General features: G+C 46.9%; 1 protein-coding gene across 3 annotated transcripts in view; it reads left to right on the top strand.

The window, feature by feature from the left end:
• Positions 1 to 15,814, top strand: part of CCDC33 (coiled-coil domain containing 33) — a 316,889-nt gene that overhangs the window by 187,144 nt on the left and 113,931 nt on the right. For all 3 annotated transcript variants that reach the window (XM_054042405.1, XM_054042406.1, XM_054042407.1), the window contains exon 12: positions 14,712 to 14,885. In XM_054042405.1, the coding sequence (XP_053898380.1) occupies positions 14,712 to 14,885 (174 nt within the window). The remainder of the gene's footprint in view (positions 1 to 14,711; positions 14,886 to 15,814) is intronic.

Consider the following 15,814-nt stretch of genomic DNA (forward strand, 5'->3'; position numbering starts at 1 on the left):
CCAAATACAGATGTACCTGTGCATCTAGGTCCTGAACTCCACTACTTCTCCTGCCCCCCCCCCCCCCCCACTGCATCCCAGAGCTCTGCCAAGGCACCTTCATTCTGCCTCTTTCCTTGCAATGCCAATACTTAAATCTCTACACAGTTTTGCCAATGCACCTCCTTTGTGATGCACAACAGCCCATATCTCTGTTGTGCTAGATTTTACCAAACCACGTGGTAGCCAGGGAAGGTGGAGCCTTCCCAAAGGTGGGGGGACCAGCCTGGGGTCCCTGTCCCCTCTGTGGCCCTGTCCCTCCTCTTCCCCCCCCCCCAGGCCCTGCCCTCGACCAAGTTGGAACTTAGATGGAATTAGGGTTGCCAACTTTCTAATTGCACAAAAACGACCCTTGCCCTGCCCCCTGTCCCGTCCCTTCCCTGAGCCCCCTTCTCTGAAGCCCTCCCCCTTTTCTGAGGCCCTGCCCTCCACTGACTCCAGCCCCCTCCCTCCGTCACTCGCTGTCCCCCCACTGTCACTGGGATGAGGCAGGGGGTAGGAGTGTAGGAGGGGTGAGGGCTCCAGCTGGGAGTACGGGATCTGGGGTAGGGCCAGAAATGAGGGGTTCAGGGTGCGGGAGGGCGCTCTGGACTGGGGAAGGGGGTTGGGGTGCAGGAGGGGGCTACAAGCTGGGGCCAAGGGGTTTGGAGTGTGGGAGGGGGCTCAGGGATAGGGTAGGGAGTTTGGGTGTGGGAGGGAGTGTGGAGTCCGGGAGGGAGTTTGTGTGCGGGACGGGGTTCTGACCTGGGGCAAGGGGTTCGGGATGCAGGCTCCAGCTGGGTGGCACTTATCTCAGGCTCCTGGTTGGTGGCGCAGCAGGGCTAAGGTAGTCTCCCTGCCTGCCCTGGCTCCACACTGCTCCCAGAAGTGGCCGGCATGTCTGGACCCTAGGCAGAGGCACAGGCCAGGTGGCTCTGCACAGTGTGCACTGCCTGCACCCACAGGCATTGCCCCCGCAGCTCCCATTGGCCCCGGTTCCCGGCCAATGAGAGCTGTGGAGCCAGCAGTGGGGGCGGGGCCAGCATGGAGAGCTTCCCTGATCTCCCCTGCGCCTAAGGGCCAGACATGCCGGCCGCTTTGGGGGAGCTGCACAGAGCCAAGGCAGGCAGGGAGCCTGCCTTAGCCCTGCTGCACTGCCGACGGAACTTTTAATGACTTGGGCTTGGTCTACACTAAACCCCCAAATCGAACTAAGGTACGCAACTTCAGCTACGTGAATAACGTAGCTGAAGTTCGAAGTACCTTAGTTCGAACTTACCTCAGTCCACACGCGGCAGGCAGGCTCCCCCGTCGACTCCGTGGTACTCCTCTCGCCGAGCTGGAGTACCGCAGTCGACGGCGAGCACTTCTGGGTTCGACTTATCGCGTCCAGACAAGACGCGATAAGTCGAACCCAGAAGTTTGATTGCCAGCCGCCGAACTAGCGGCTGGGTATAGACGTACCCTTGGTCAGCGGTGCTGACCGGAGCTGCCAGGGTCCCTTTTCGACAGGGCGTTCTGGTCAAAAACCAGTCACCTGACAACCCTAGCTGGACTCCGGAGAGGGCTAGGGAGCTGCAGACTCTCCACCTGCCCAAGGGATGTGTTTCTGCCCCTAGGGCCACCTGTCCAGGGTAGATGTGGAGGGTCCACAGCTCTCTACAGCTGCTCACGTGGTTCTTACCCCGACCCAGCTCCAGCCTGCTTTGAAAGGCGGCAGACAATAGCAGACTTTGGTCTATTTGCATTTCTCTGATGCTAGGAGCTGCAAACACTGGAGATGTTTCATGGCACAGCTCGCTGCTGTCCTTGGACTAATTATACCAACCAATTAGGATACAGTCATTCTCTCAGCTCCCTGTCCATCCACGCATACCTCCGCACCCCAGAAAGGCAGGAGCTTACCTTTAGTGAGTAATCATAATCTTAGGGTCTGATTTTTCAGAATTACCAGGTTTAGGGCCTGTCAAGGCTGCTTCCTCACTCTGGACTTTAGGGTACAAATGTGGGGGCCTGCATGAAAACTTCTAAGCTTAACTACCAGCTTAGATCTGGTCCGCTGCCACCACTCCCAAATGCAATTTCCCTTCCCTGGGTAGCCTTGAGAGACTTTTCACCAATTCCCTGGTGAATATAGATCCAAACCCCTTGGATCTTAAAACAAGGAGAAATTAACCATCCCCCTCCTTTCTCCCACCAACTCCTGGTGGATCAAGATCCAACCCCCTTGGATCTAAAAACAAGGAAAAATCAATCAGGTTCTTAAAAAGAAGGCTTTTAATTAAAGAAAAAGGTAAAAATCATCTCTGTAAAATCAGGATGGAAACTAACTTTACAGGGTAATCAAACTTAAAGAGCCCAGAGGAATCCCCTCTAGCCTTAGGTTCAAAGTTACAGCAAACAGAGATAAACACTCTAGCAAAAAGGTACATTTACAGTTGAGAAGACAAAGATAACAACTAACTCGCCTTGCCTGGCTGTTTATTTACAAGTTGGAAATATGAGAGACTTGTTCAAAAAGATTTGGAGAGCCTGGATTGATGTCTGGTCCCTCTCAGTCCCAAGAGCGAACAACCCCCAAACAAAGAGCACAAACAAAAGCTTTCCCCCCACCAAGATTTGAAAGTATCTTGTCCCCTTATTGGTCCTTTGGGTCAGATGTCAGCCAGGTTACCTGAGCTTCTTAACCCTTTACAGGTAAAAGGATTTTGGAGTCTCTGGCCAGGAGGGATTTTATAGTACTGTACACGGGAGGGCTGTTGCCCTTCCCTTTATAGTTATGACAGGGCCTAATCCTAGAAAGTGCTGAGCCCCTTGTAAGGGGGTGTTGAGTTCTCTCAATTCCTTTGACTTTAATGGGAGTTGAGAGGGCTCAGCACTTTGCAAGATAGGACATTGACTGGAAAAATATGTATCATGAGTGGACAGCAATTGACACTAACTTAATGTGCCATATTATATGGCTCTATCATGTTATATTAGGCCCACTAGAGTCACACTAGGGATGACTATGGTTTGGGGTAATATCTTCCAAAACAAGCTCAGATACTCTGGCAATAGGTGTGTTATAAAAATCTATTCCCCTTCGCAGGAAGGAGGCAGAGATTTGACCCAGAAAAGGGAGAAGAGCTGGAGACTTCATGAAGTCCACTAGGGACTTTGTTATTGCTATTGGTGTTATGTGGAAGGCACCCAGATACTATGGTGATGAGTGGCAGTATAAAACCAATGGATCCATCCATCCATCCCTGAGTCTTCACTGTCAGACCTGGGCAAAAACCCCAGGCCAGATCTGAGTATTTTCTCTGAATCTTTTAATAAGTTTATCTCAGGAGCTCCTCCCATGTTCATTAGCAATAAGCGCTAGGGCAGGCAGGCAGAGTTATAAGAAATGGAACTGCTTTAAATGTGCCAAAAAGCCACATGGATTGTGGATTAAAGTAACCAGAAAAAGGCCCTCTTCTTCCAGAATGAGTGTCCGCACATGGAGTTATTCTGGAATACAGTAGCTTTAAATTCACACCCTAACTTATTCCATGATAACTTTCATGTGTAGAATAGCTCTTCATGTGGATGCTCTGCTATGATGTTCCCCTCTGGTGTTATCTGGACCAGTGATCTGTTAGGTCACTCCAATCCTCGACTCTGGGAGCCAGCCTTACCTGCTCTGCTGTGAGAACCCCCACTCCCGAGCTGTTCACGCACAGCCTCTAGCATATAAGCTGCTCCCAGCTACGTGAGTGGGCACTTTTGGCCAGCCACTGCTTGGATTGTGCAACCAAATGACACTAGCCAATACCTCCGGTCCCATACACAACGCTTGGAACCTCCGTCTTGCAGTGTCCAGTTATGCCCGCTGGACAATGGAAGCTTATATGAGTTCGTCAATTTAATAAAGCAATTGATATGTACCAGGCTTGTTATCCCCACAGGAGTCTCTGACACACTTCAAACCAAACATACTGCTTCAGGTAGAATAAACAAACAAATTTATTAACTACAAAGATAGATTTTAAGTGATTATAAGTCAAAGCACAAGAAGTCAGATTTGGTCAAATGAAATAAAAGCAGAATGCATTCTAAGCTGATCTTAACATTTCCAATGCCCTTACAAACTTAGATGCTTCTCACCACAGGCTGGCTGCTTGCCCTTCAGCCAGACTCTCCCCTTTGATCAGCTCTTCAATCGCTTGGTGGTGGTGTCTGTAGATGGAGGTGAAAGAGAGCAATTGCGAGCATGGCAAATGTCTCTTCCTTTTATCATGTCCTTTCTTCCCTCTTGGATCTCCCCTCCTTCCCCTGCAGAGTCAGGTGAGCATTACCTCATCGTAGTCCCAAACTGACCAAGCGAAGGGGGGTGACTCATTCGAGAGTCCAACAGATCCTTTGTTGCTGCCTAGGCCAGTGTCCTTTGTTCCTGTGAGGCTGGGCTGGGTTTGTCCCATACATGTCCTGATGAGGAATGAACTGCCCCTCTGCTCTTGGACAGTTTTGCCTCAGCCTCTGCTCCTGGAGAGTTTTTGCCTGGGCTTGTTTTAAGCCATGAGGGCACATTTTCAGCCCTATAACATTACTATAACAACAGTGCTCAGTGCATCATGAGCCTTCCAAAGACACCTGACATGACAAGCTTTGCATTGGATACCACACAATCATATTATAAGGATGAACATGGGGGTGCAGGCTGTTTCCCTGAGGTACAGAGTGTCACATCTGCTCAGTCTCCCCTCAGCCAGCCCCAGGCTAAGGCCTGGTCTCCAAACAAAAGTTGCCCCAATAGATCCTAAACTGTGAATTTAAACTGATGCAACCCCCATGTGGATGTTCTGATTTCAGTTGGAGTTGCTTTTTTTGGTTTAGCTTCAGTTTATTGGGACAAGATTAAGTCCACCTGAAATAAATCTCTCTCAGACCTAGTCTCAATTTAAAAATTAGATCAACCTAGCCACATTGTGCAGGGCTATGAATAATTTCACATAGATAGATCGACCTAACCCCCAGCGTAGACATGGCTAAATTGATGGAATAATTATTTTGTGGAGCTAGCTACTGCCTCTCAAAAAGGTGGATAACTACATACCCAGAAAAACCCATCCCATCAATGTAGGAAGCATCTACACTATGGCACTACAGTGGCACCACTACAGTGTTGTAGCAGCTGTAGGTTAGACATGCCCTTAAACTGAAACTAGAGCATCTACATAAGGTTTGTCCCCAGTTTAACTGTACTCTCTTGACACAGCTTGATTTTCCTGCGCCTTAGGTCCTTTACCGATCTACATCCCCCTGAAGTCTGACCCTCATTCTCCAGTTGACAGCAAGTGACCTACCCTCCTCCGTGGATCCCAGCCAGGTTTTTCAGTGACAATCTAGCCATACTCTGCACAGCAAGCCAAACCTACCCTTTCCTGTCGGCTACAGCCAAGTTTTACAGGCTCACTCTAATCAGAGGAAGAATGGCTTATTGGTTCCCTGCTCTGTCACAGACTTCCTGTGTGACCTTGGGCAAGTCACTCAGTTCCTCAGTGCCTCAGTTTCCCCAGCTGTACAATGGGGATAGTAGCCCTGCCTTGCCTCACGGTGTGTTGTGTGGGTAAAATACATTTGTGATTGTTAAACACTCAGATGCTACATTAGCAGGGCCATTTAAATACCTCCTTTAGAAAGTGCTTTGTGCAACTTCACCCAGAGACCAAACATTCCCCTGTGCACCTCCTTCCTGCCATGGCAGCACAGAGAACAGACATTCTCCTACAGGATGCATAGAGCAGGGCAGATCCTGCCTGCTATGTATTGATGGAATAAAAGCACCAGACCGTGGGGCATGACTTATTAGCCAGCTCCGTGACTGGTAGCCAGTGAATTTAAGTCCTGAAAGTTGTCAATTCCCTCTCTCTATTGAATGGTCAGGGGATAGATTGCTCCGTTTTCAGGCCCTCTTTTGAGCAGATACATTATGTAGGTGAATTTGCCTGGTCCCTTCTTAACTGGCATGCACCAAAATGTAAGCATCGACTGATGTGGGCAATGGAGCAGTTTTCATGTGCCCTTGTAAAGGCTGGATGATGGGGTCAAACAGCTGCAGTTTCATGGATCCCTTTCTCTCTGTAACCAAACTGAATCTAGTCACCATTGTATTTCTCTCCCACCCCAGATGGCAGGAGAGAGGAGATTTGCCAAGTGAATCTTTCTCTTTACATCTTCTCCTCTGAACCATTTTATGCAGCAGGCCATGCATTTCAACACAGCTAAATTTTTAATCTGGGCATCTGCATTCCACAAAACACACTGAGCCAGATCTTCAGCTCGTATAAATCAATGAAGCTCCACTGACTTCAGGGCATCTATGCCAATGTACAACATCTAACAATCTGGCCTTATACATCTGTTTCACAAACGTTTAGCAGTTCCATGGATGCTATTGGGGCAGAACTGGCCCAGTTTTGGCTTTAGATCCTGAAATCAACTAGGCTGTGATGAACCAGTGTACACAGTAGTAGTGCTGTCTAGGCATCTTGCTTTTCAAGAAATATGACTCCACTCCCTCAGGACACCAGTTTTTCTATTCCTACGCTGTTGGATTTTAATAGCCACAGTGAGTTAGGATCTTGGTTTAGCTTCTCCTTTGAAAGCCAGCTGCACAACATTAGAGCTGGTTGGAAAAAGCAATTTCTGTCCTATGGGAAAAGCTGAGATTTCAAAATTCGGTTTAATCCTGAAGTGGAATGAAAAATTGAAATCTCTGAATTTGTCTTCAGACAAAATATTCCAAAATATTTCATGTCACCCTTACATAGTATAGTATAGTATAGTTGAAACAATCACGTTGAAATGGAATGTTTTGAAAAATTTTCATTTACATTTTTGAAGAAATCGATATGATCCTGTGAAACCTTTCAGTTTTGTTAAATCAGCATTTTCTGAGGGGACAGTTTTGTTAGGAAATTTTGGCCTCACTCTACGCAGCCCCATGCTAGGGCTTTGGTTGACTATTGACTCTCAGGTAGGAACCCCTCTTATTGAATTACTAACCCTACTGCAGAGTTCGCATCTAAGTTCTCTCTATGCATCACTCTGTTTAGTGTATAAGGGCATAGCCCATGGTGCTACCCATACAGCTTCAGGCGCAAGCACATTTCCTGTTGAAAACAAGACTCAGTGATACTCCATACTAAGGATAATACAGATCCCAACTGGCTTCAAAGGGACCTTTTACTTTTTGTATATGCTGGATTTATTCACTAAGACAAACCCGTTAAGGAATTTTAGTTTGGAATGTCTTGCTGAGGAAGGCTGCTCTTCTGTTGAAAGCCCTGGACTGAGACTCAGAAGATCTGGGTTCAGTCCCTGGCTGTAGCACAGACTCTTTGTGTGAACCTTGGAGTGGGATTTTTCAAATGAACTGAGTGTTGGCTTCAATGCCAGCTCCAGCTTTTTTGCCACCCCAAGCAGCGGAAAAAAAAGAAAAGAAGAAGAACCCGATCGAGCTTCCGCCAAAGAGGAAGACAGCGAGTGAAGTACCTGCCGCCGAATTGCCGCAAAATTGCAAAATCTAGCACAACAAGCTGATTGAGCTGCCGCCGCCGATCTGGACATGCCACCCCGACAACGGACGCACTGCCGCCCCTTTCTATTGGCCGTCCCAGGCACCTGCATCCTTCACTGGTGCCTGGAGCCGGCCATGGTTGGCTTAATGCTGCTTCTATTGAAGACAATGGGAGCACAGTTAGACTAACACTGAGCACTTTGGAGTCTACTCTTAATCTCTCTGTTCTTCACTTCCGAAGTGGTTCTCAGTAGTAATTCTCCCTTTCCCCCATCCTATGTCTGCCTGACTAGTTAGACCATAAATTGTTTAAGGCAGAGAATCCTACTATGTTTTTGGACAGCATCTAGCACAACAGGGCACTGATCTACACCAGAGGGCAGAGCACTGTACTGGGACTCACGAGACCTGGCATCCATCCCCAGTTCAGCCTTCTGGGTCCCTTATCTGTTCCTCAGTTTCCCTATCTGTAAAATGGTGATAATGATTGTTACATCTGATTCCCCACTCTGGCACTTTGAGTGCAGTAGGTGGGGGCCCGCAAGGATTCTAAAAATTAATACTGGCCACTCCAGGCTTGTATTAAACTCCCAAGGTTACAGCTTTTCTCTGACCTTGGATTGGTAGATCTGCCACCATCCAAGTGCAAAACCCCTTTGAGAATCCAGGAAGGCGTACTTGGGAATTCCTTCCTGTGGGGTACCCTCAAGCCCTTTTACACACACACACCCCACCCCCAGGGAAGAGCTGAGAAGAAAATAAAGGAAATCAGCTGTTGGCACCAGCTAATTAAACATGTGCACAAACCTCCTAGGACACAAAAATCCAATTCTGTTCTGAAAAAAGGTAAATTTTATTAATAAAATAAAAGAAGAAAATACATCTGGGACTTAGGTTTTAGCTAGATTTAAAAAAAAACAACTACAAGTATTAAGCATCAAGAATAGCTTTCTTGAGGTCCAGCTTAAAGTTACAAGGAAAACAAAAGCACCTGGGGTTAGCACAGAGGAATTCAAAAGCCATAAAGAAATAAAAGGGATTAAACCTAATTACTTCTTCCTAGACATTTCCTGATCTACTTACATATCTGGAGTTTTAGATCAGTGGTCTCCAAAGTGGGGTGCGCAAGAGGATCCTTGGGGGTGCATGGCAGGAGGAGCGCTTTTTTTTTTTTTATTATTTTATTTTTTTGCTTTGGCAGATCCGGCGGGAGTCTGAGCGGCTTTTTTTTTGTTTTTGTTTTTTGCTTCGGCGTGGCAGGGGGTGCGTGCTAAAAAAATTTTTACTGATAGGGGTGCGCGATCAAAAAAGTTTGGAGACCACTGTTTTAGATAAGTAGTTTCTAGGTATGATACTGATAATTTTTTATACCTGGCCCAAGTTTGACTTAGGTAAATATAGGTCTATCAGTCTGATATCAATCCTGGGCAAGATAATGGAGTGGCTGATATGGGACATGATCAATAAAGAATTAAAGGAGAGTAATGTAATTAATTCTAATCAACATGGTCTTATGGAAAATGGATACCGTCAAACTAACTTGATATCTTCTTTTGATGAGCTCACAAGTTTGGCTGATAAAACTAATAGTGTTAATGCAGGATCCCTGGATTTCTGTAAGGTGTTTGACTTGGTACCGCATGACATTTTCATGAAAAAACTAGAATGATACAAAAGATTAAAAGCTGTCTAACTCTCAAAGTGTAATTGAAAACAGGGAACCATCATTGAATGTGTGAATTTCTAGTGGGATCCTGCAAAGATCTGTTCTTGGCCCTACACTATTTAATATTTTTATCACTAACCTAGAAGATAACATAAAATCATTACTGATAAAGTTTGCAGATGACATGATAATTGGGGGAGTGGTAAATAACGAAGAGGACAGGTCACTGATACAGAACAATCTGGATCACTTGGTAAACTGGGTGCAAGCAAACAATATGTGTTTTAATACAGCTAAAAGTAAATGTATACATCTAGGAATGCAGGTCATACTTACAGGATGGGGATTCTATCCTGGGAAGCAATGATTCTGAGAAAGATTTGGGGTCATGGTGGATAAGCTGAACGTGAGCTCCCAGTGTGATGCTGTGGCCAAAAGGGCTAATGCAGTCCTGGGATGCATAAACAGGGGAATCTTGAGTTGGAGCAGAGAGATTATTTTACCTCTGTACTTGGCACTATGGTGCAACTGCAGCTGTAATATTGTGTCCAGTTCTGCTGTCCACAATTCAAGAACGATGTTGAAAACTTGGAGGGGGTTCATGTAAGAGCCACAAGAATGACTAAAGGATTAGAAAACATGATGTATAGTGATAGACTCAAGGAGTTCAATCTATTTAGCTTAACAAAGAGGAGGTTAAGGGATAACTTGATCACAGTTTATATGTGCCTACATGGAGAAAAGTAGAACATGATCCAATGTCTTGAAGTGGAAGCTGGACAAATTGAGACTGGAAATAAGTTGTATATTTTTAACAGTGAGGGTAATTAACAACTGGAACCATTAACCATGGGTCAAGGTAGATTCTACATCGCTGGCAATTTTTAAATCAAGTTTGGATGTCATTCTAAAATGTATGGTCTGGGAATTATTTTGGGGCAGTTCTCTGGCCTGTGTTATGGAGGAGATCAGACTAGATGATCACAGTGATCCCTTCTGACCTTGCAATTTATGAATTAATAAAGATCAATGAATCTGTACATTGTTCCATTCAACAGTGATGCAAAGGAGAGAAGAGAAAAACATCCTTTTTTTCAGGCTAACCAAACTCAACCTACATCCATCATTGCCTAGATAACTTTAATTTATTACACTGATGCCATTTAAAAATGAAGGGGCAGATGCTCAGTTGGTATAAATTGTCATAGCTCCATTCAGCTGCCATAGCTCTGTGGAGCTATGACAATTAACGCCAGCTGACGATCTGCCCCCAAAACAACCTGTTAGACAAACCTTTCTCTACCTGGAAACATGAGCTTGACATTGACAGGGGAAACATCTCTTATTTTTCTCACATTCTGTCACTTAAACATTGTAACCAAGTAACATGTTTTTTCTTTAACAAATAAGGGTTCTGGGCTGATCACATGTGTGTATCTTCATCTTACAGTCAAACTAAACAGCCACCATATGTAGCTCCTTTAAAGTGACAAATGTTGACGGACCGCTAAGTACAATGCAGGAAGGGCTGTAAGGAGACAGGATCAATTAGCCAGATGATACAAGATCCGGGATAGAAAGGCCTCTTTGAAATGATAGCATTTTTTTTCAGTGTCTATGTGTGTGTGCCTGTACAGGTAACTATGCATAATATTGTCAAACCTGTCTAGAGGATTTAGAAACAGAGTGAATCCTGGCCTGAATGAAGTCAATGGCAAAACTCCCATTGACTCAAACAAGGCCCGTGATTTTCTCTGATTTTAATGGAAAAGACCTTTCTAAATCCCCTGTACTGCTTTGAAAGTCTCAACCTATACCTGCCTGTCTGTAGTGTTGGTGTCTATATTTATCCATCTGTGTGAAGAGAGAGAGAGAGAGAGAGAGCCTGAGTAACAAAATAAATATTGCCAAAAGAAATGAAATGCCATTGAATGAATGGGCAGACTCCCAGGCTCTCTCATTATTCTTCTGCCAGCTTCCTGCCTGCAGTAATCCCAGCGCTGCCTGACTAGACAGATCCCCTTATCGCAGTATAAATTACATAAGAGTTATAGAATTGCTGCTGAAGGGAAACAGATTGGGCTGGGCTTGCTTTGTTAGATAGCTAATGAGTGGGATACAGCAGGGCAAAGCCAAAAGTGGGGAGGGGGGAAATGAATATCTTTGTTAAAGAGAATTTGTCAGTTTCTGCCTGCTACTCCCAGAGGAGTGTTCTGGGGAGAGCTAATTGAATTAAGAACATGTGCACTTCTGCTAGCAAACACTCTTTATCTCCGTCAAGTGAAGATGGCAGGCAAAGAGATGGGATTCATGGTAATTTCAGCCCGGCCAACAGCAGCTGTATGCTGCGCACTTGTAATTGCAGAGAGCATGATAAACTGTTGCATTTTGCATGATCCTGTCCCCTGGGGAGGGCAGGTTCAGGGAACCGGAGAGGGAGGAGGGATTTCCACTTGGCAGTATGGTGTCTTGCTTTCTTTGATGCCAGAGGAGCCTTTCCGAGGTCAAGGCCTCCAGCTTAATGAAATGCGTCAGCACAGAAGACAGCATCTGATGGCATTAATGAGGCAGCAATCGGGAAGTTCGTGAGGGCACCTTCAGAGCACTTGGAAAGTTCCTTTTTCTGCACATAATCTCTCCCAGTGGCAGCGGCTTTGGGGAATCAAGGAAGGAAAGGCACTCGGGCCAAAGGATGTCCGTTGTTTTGTGCCTTCAAAGACGGCTCCTCATTACTGCACTAACAAGACAGTGTCATCCACAGTCACGGAGTAAGACATAAGCAAGGGCCATTTTGCTGCTTCCCATCACAGACACCAATTTGGCAAGTTAGAGGTGCCTGAGTACTTGGGCTGTGCTAAATGAAGAGACTGTCTGCAAGGCACACACCAATCATGGGAGGCGGAGGCTTGAGATTATTGCAATGAAGAATCCTCTGGCTCCATGGAGTTTGCACAAGCCCAGCTGAATCTTCTCCAGTGAATGATCATTCCTCTTCTATTTAAGGGCCTTCTGCCTTTCCCAGTTGTTTGGGCAGCTGGTTAATTTCCCTAATATTAGCCATGTAATTGAGCCCTAAACCCAGGCCTGTATCAGCACAGGAACAACTCCAAGGGCAATGGAATTGTGTCTGTGTATCACCCTCCTGAGCACAGGCCCCTTCAAATGCAGACAGGGATTTGAGCCAATGATAACACATTAGTCAAAAGTCAGGCCTACAGATTACTGCAGAGTGGGGAGCTGCCACAGTATCAGAGGAACAGGGTTACTCCCTTGGGAACCAGGTTACAGATTATTATGGGGATGCCATGGACTTTGCTGATTGTTCCAGTGCAGAAGTGATGGCCCTCAGGGACTAGTGTTAATATAGCAGCCACTGGCATTCAGCAACTCAGTAATCAGCCACATTGGTGAGCCATGGGACAAACCATTGTCTCCCAAGAATGGGATCACTAGATAAGATACAGGCTCTGGAGAGTGGAGTCTTTGGCAACTAGTGTCACTGGGTAAACTAGGCTCGGAGACACCTGGCCCAGATCCACAAAAGTATTTAGGCTCCTCACTCCCAGTGTCTGGCTGAGAACTCAGAGCCTGTCCCTTCCCCAGTGAACCTAGTTACAGTCATGGGGAACAGTGGCACCTAGATTTGTTTTGTCAAAGAAACCACAAGCAGAGAAATGCAGAATAGCAGAATCAGATTGTGGGAGGGAGTTGGCAGAGCCATGGGGTCCAGGCCAGGGAAGCAGAGATTGCTACAGCTCAGAAACCAGGGAGTGTGGCAATGTTTGGCAGAGGTCCAGCACCAAAATACCAGGTCACGAATGAGGAGCATTGGCAGACCAGGGTACAAGCTCAACATTGCCACAGCATGTCACTGCTGAGCTGCATTGTCTGAGGGGTCTGCCTGTTCATGGTATCCCAGCCGCCATGAGCCCAATACTTACAGAAACCAAAACCTTCAAGTGGTGGAATAAATGAAAGCTAAAATCTGGGAGCCCCGTCACCACTGGGAGAAGCAGAAGGCAGGTGCTGATGCCAACGGGGGTGGAGGGTTGTTGTAATTCATCAGGCAAATTCTGCAAAGCATAAAGCCACTCTCCCCTCTCCCACCATCCTAACCATGACCCCTCTTCCAGGGCGGCAGCAAGGGTTCTATGGACTCCATTGTTTATTTCATTAGATCCAACTTCCCTCTCTAACCAGATTAGATGCTAGTCTATAAAACCCAGGCTGGCGGGGGAGGGAGGCAGAGCTGAGTGGCTGGAAATGAAGGAAGGTAAAATCGCATTACAGTCCTGAATCAGCATCTGGCTCAAGCCCTGGCTCTGCTTGCTATGTGCACCACGCCAATCCCTTGCAAAGCCCACTGTGCTGGGACAGCCCTAGGGACCAGGGCCGGCTCTAAGCACCAGCATTCCAAGCATGTGCTTGGGACGGCCCTTTTCAAGGTGCAGCATTCCAGCCTTTTGGGGGCGGCACTTTGCTTCGGCGGTGGTACTCCGGCCCCCCCTTTTTTTTTTTGCTTGGGGCATCAAAAAACTGGAGCCGGCCCTGCTAGGGACGTTTGCCACCGTAGCGTTTCCATGCGGGTTTTGGAAACACTTTGCGAAGCTACATTCTTGTGATCCTTCAGGGCCAAGTGTAGGGGCTGCTCTCTACCCAGACCTCTCTCCTACGCAGCCAACAGCATAGATTCCACCCTGAAAAGCCTGGGAAGGCACAGTCAGCCAGAAGAGAAGTCAGCCCCCTTTCCCAGCATGGGGCTGATGGGGTGGAAGAGACATAAAAACCAGCATGTAGGCCAAAGGACGAGACTGGGCTGTTAACAGGCACAGGGCATATCTGTTGAGAAAGGCAGGAGCCATAGATACCTAGCAACTCACTTCAGGAAATTAAGCCTCAAAAGTCCACAGGCCTCAAATGCCACTGTGACACAGGGAGGGATTATTATCCCCACTTAGCAATAGGAAATGAGGGCCAGAGAGGTTAAGTGCAAGGCTCTAGCAGAGCTAGGAATTAGACCCACAACCCTGACTCCTATGTTCTGTGCCCCTAGTCCCAGCAGCCTTCCCCTCTCATTGGCTAGTTCACAGCCCCAGCAGGAGTCAGGCAGAGCAGCACCTCTGAAAGTGAAGCCCGTAGTGCCTGAGATCTGTCGTTGACAGGAACAGACTGTGCAGGGTTTGATTTTTCAGAAGCCCTGCACGACTCTCTGCCTGCTTTATGTGCATGGCTATCCCAGCTGGGCAGACCAGCATGGCCAGAGCACATGGAAATTAGGGGCAGAATTACTCTCACATTTCTGGAGGCAGCTGGGAGCTTCTGGGCTATTGAAAATCAGGCCCGAGGGGTCTTGATTTCTAAGAAGCAAACACAGGAGAGAATATGGGTTATTCAGAACCCAGTCCCCCTGCTCTTTTCAGCTCTGATCCATTGCCTACATCTAAGCTCTCTCCATCTAAGCTGTATTGTTGTTTTTTCCAGAGACCGGATATGTTTCTCACCCCGTCCAACACTGACACCCTTCCCATCCTGGATCCCAAACTCCTGGGGAAGATTGGGGCGATCAGGGAGCCCTGGGCACAGTCTTCCTCTCTTGTACCATATGCTTCTGTCAAAGGGGACAAATCAAAGTTAGCACTTCAGCCCCCAGATGAGGTAAGTTCTCTCCTTTCCCCGCTGACATAGATTGCCCACATAGGACTTAAGAGCATTGCACAGGTGTGACGTTCCCCTCTGGTGTTATCTGGACCGATGATCTGCTAGGCCTCTCCAGTTCTTGACTCTGGGAGCCAGCCTTACCCAGCTCTGCTGTGAGAACCGCCACTCCTGGGCTGTTCACACACAGCCTCTGGCATGTAAGCTGCTCCCAGCTACTTGCAAGCGAATGACACTAGACAATATCTCCAGTCCCAGAAACAACCATAGGAACCTGTCTTGCAGTGTCCAGTTATGCCCGCTGGACATATATAAGTTCGTCAATTTAACAAAGAAATTGATATGTACCAGGCTTGTTATCCCCACGGGAGCCTCTGACACACTTCAAACCAAACACACTGCTTCAGGTAGTATAAACCAACAGATTTATTAGCTATAAAGATAGATTTTAAGTGATTATAAATCAAAGCATAACAAGTCAGAGTGGTTATCAAAAGAAAAGAAAATATAAGCACGCAGTCTAAACTCTCAACACTATTAGACTGGGCAGCAACTAGATTTGGCAGTTTTTCTTACCCCACTGGATATTGCAATCCTTAATATACAGGTTTGTTCCTTAAACCTGGGCCAGTCTCCTGTGTTGGAGTCTTGTCTTCTCTGTATCTTGGTTGCTTGCTGCATAGATGGGGCAGGAAAAGGGCCCCGTATGTGTCCACTCTGTTTGTTTTATACCCTCAGTCCATGTGCTTTTGGAACACAAGTCCAGGCACGTCTTGGGGGCATTGATGAGTCTCTCAGCAAGGTTGAGCAATTCCCCTGGTGGGGCCTCATGCAGGTGAGTCATTGCATTGTAGCTCTCTTGCTAGACAATGGCTGTTGATGGGGTGAGGGGTGCTTGGCGGCCACAGGAAATAACTCCTGGGGGGCGG

This window comes from Malaclemys terrapin, chromosome 10, assembly GCF_027887155.1.
Source record: "Malaclemys terrapin pileata isolate rMalTer1 chromosome 10, rMalTer1.hap1, whole genome shotgun sequence".
NCBI lineage: Eukaryota > Metazoa > Chordata > Testudines > Emydidae > Malaclemys > Malaclemys terrapin.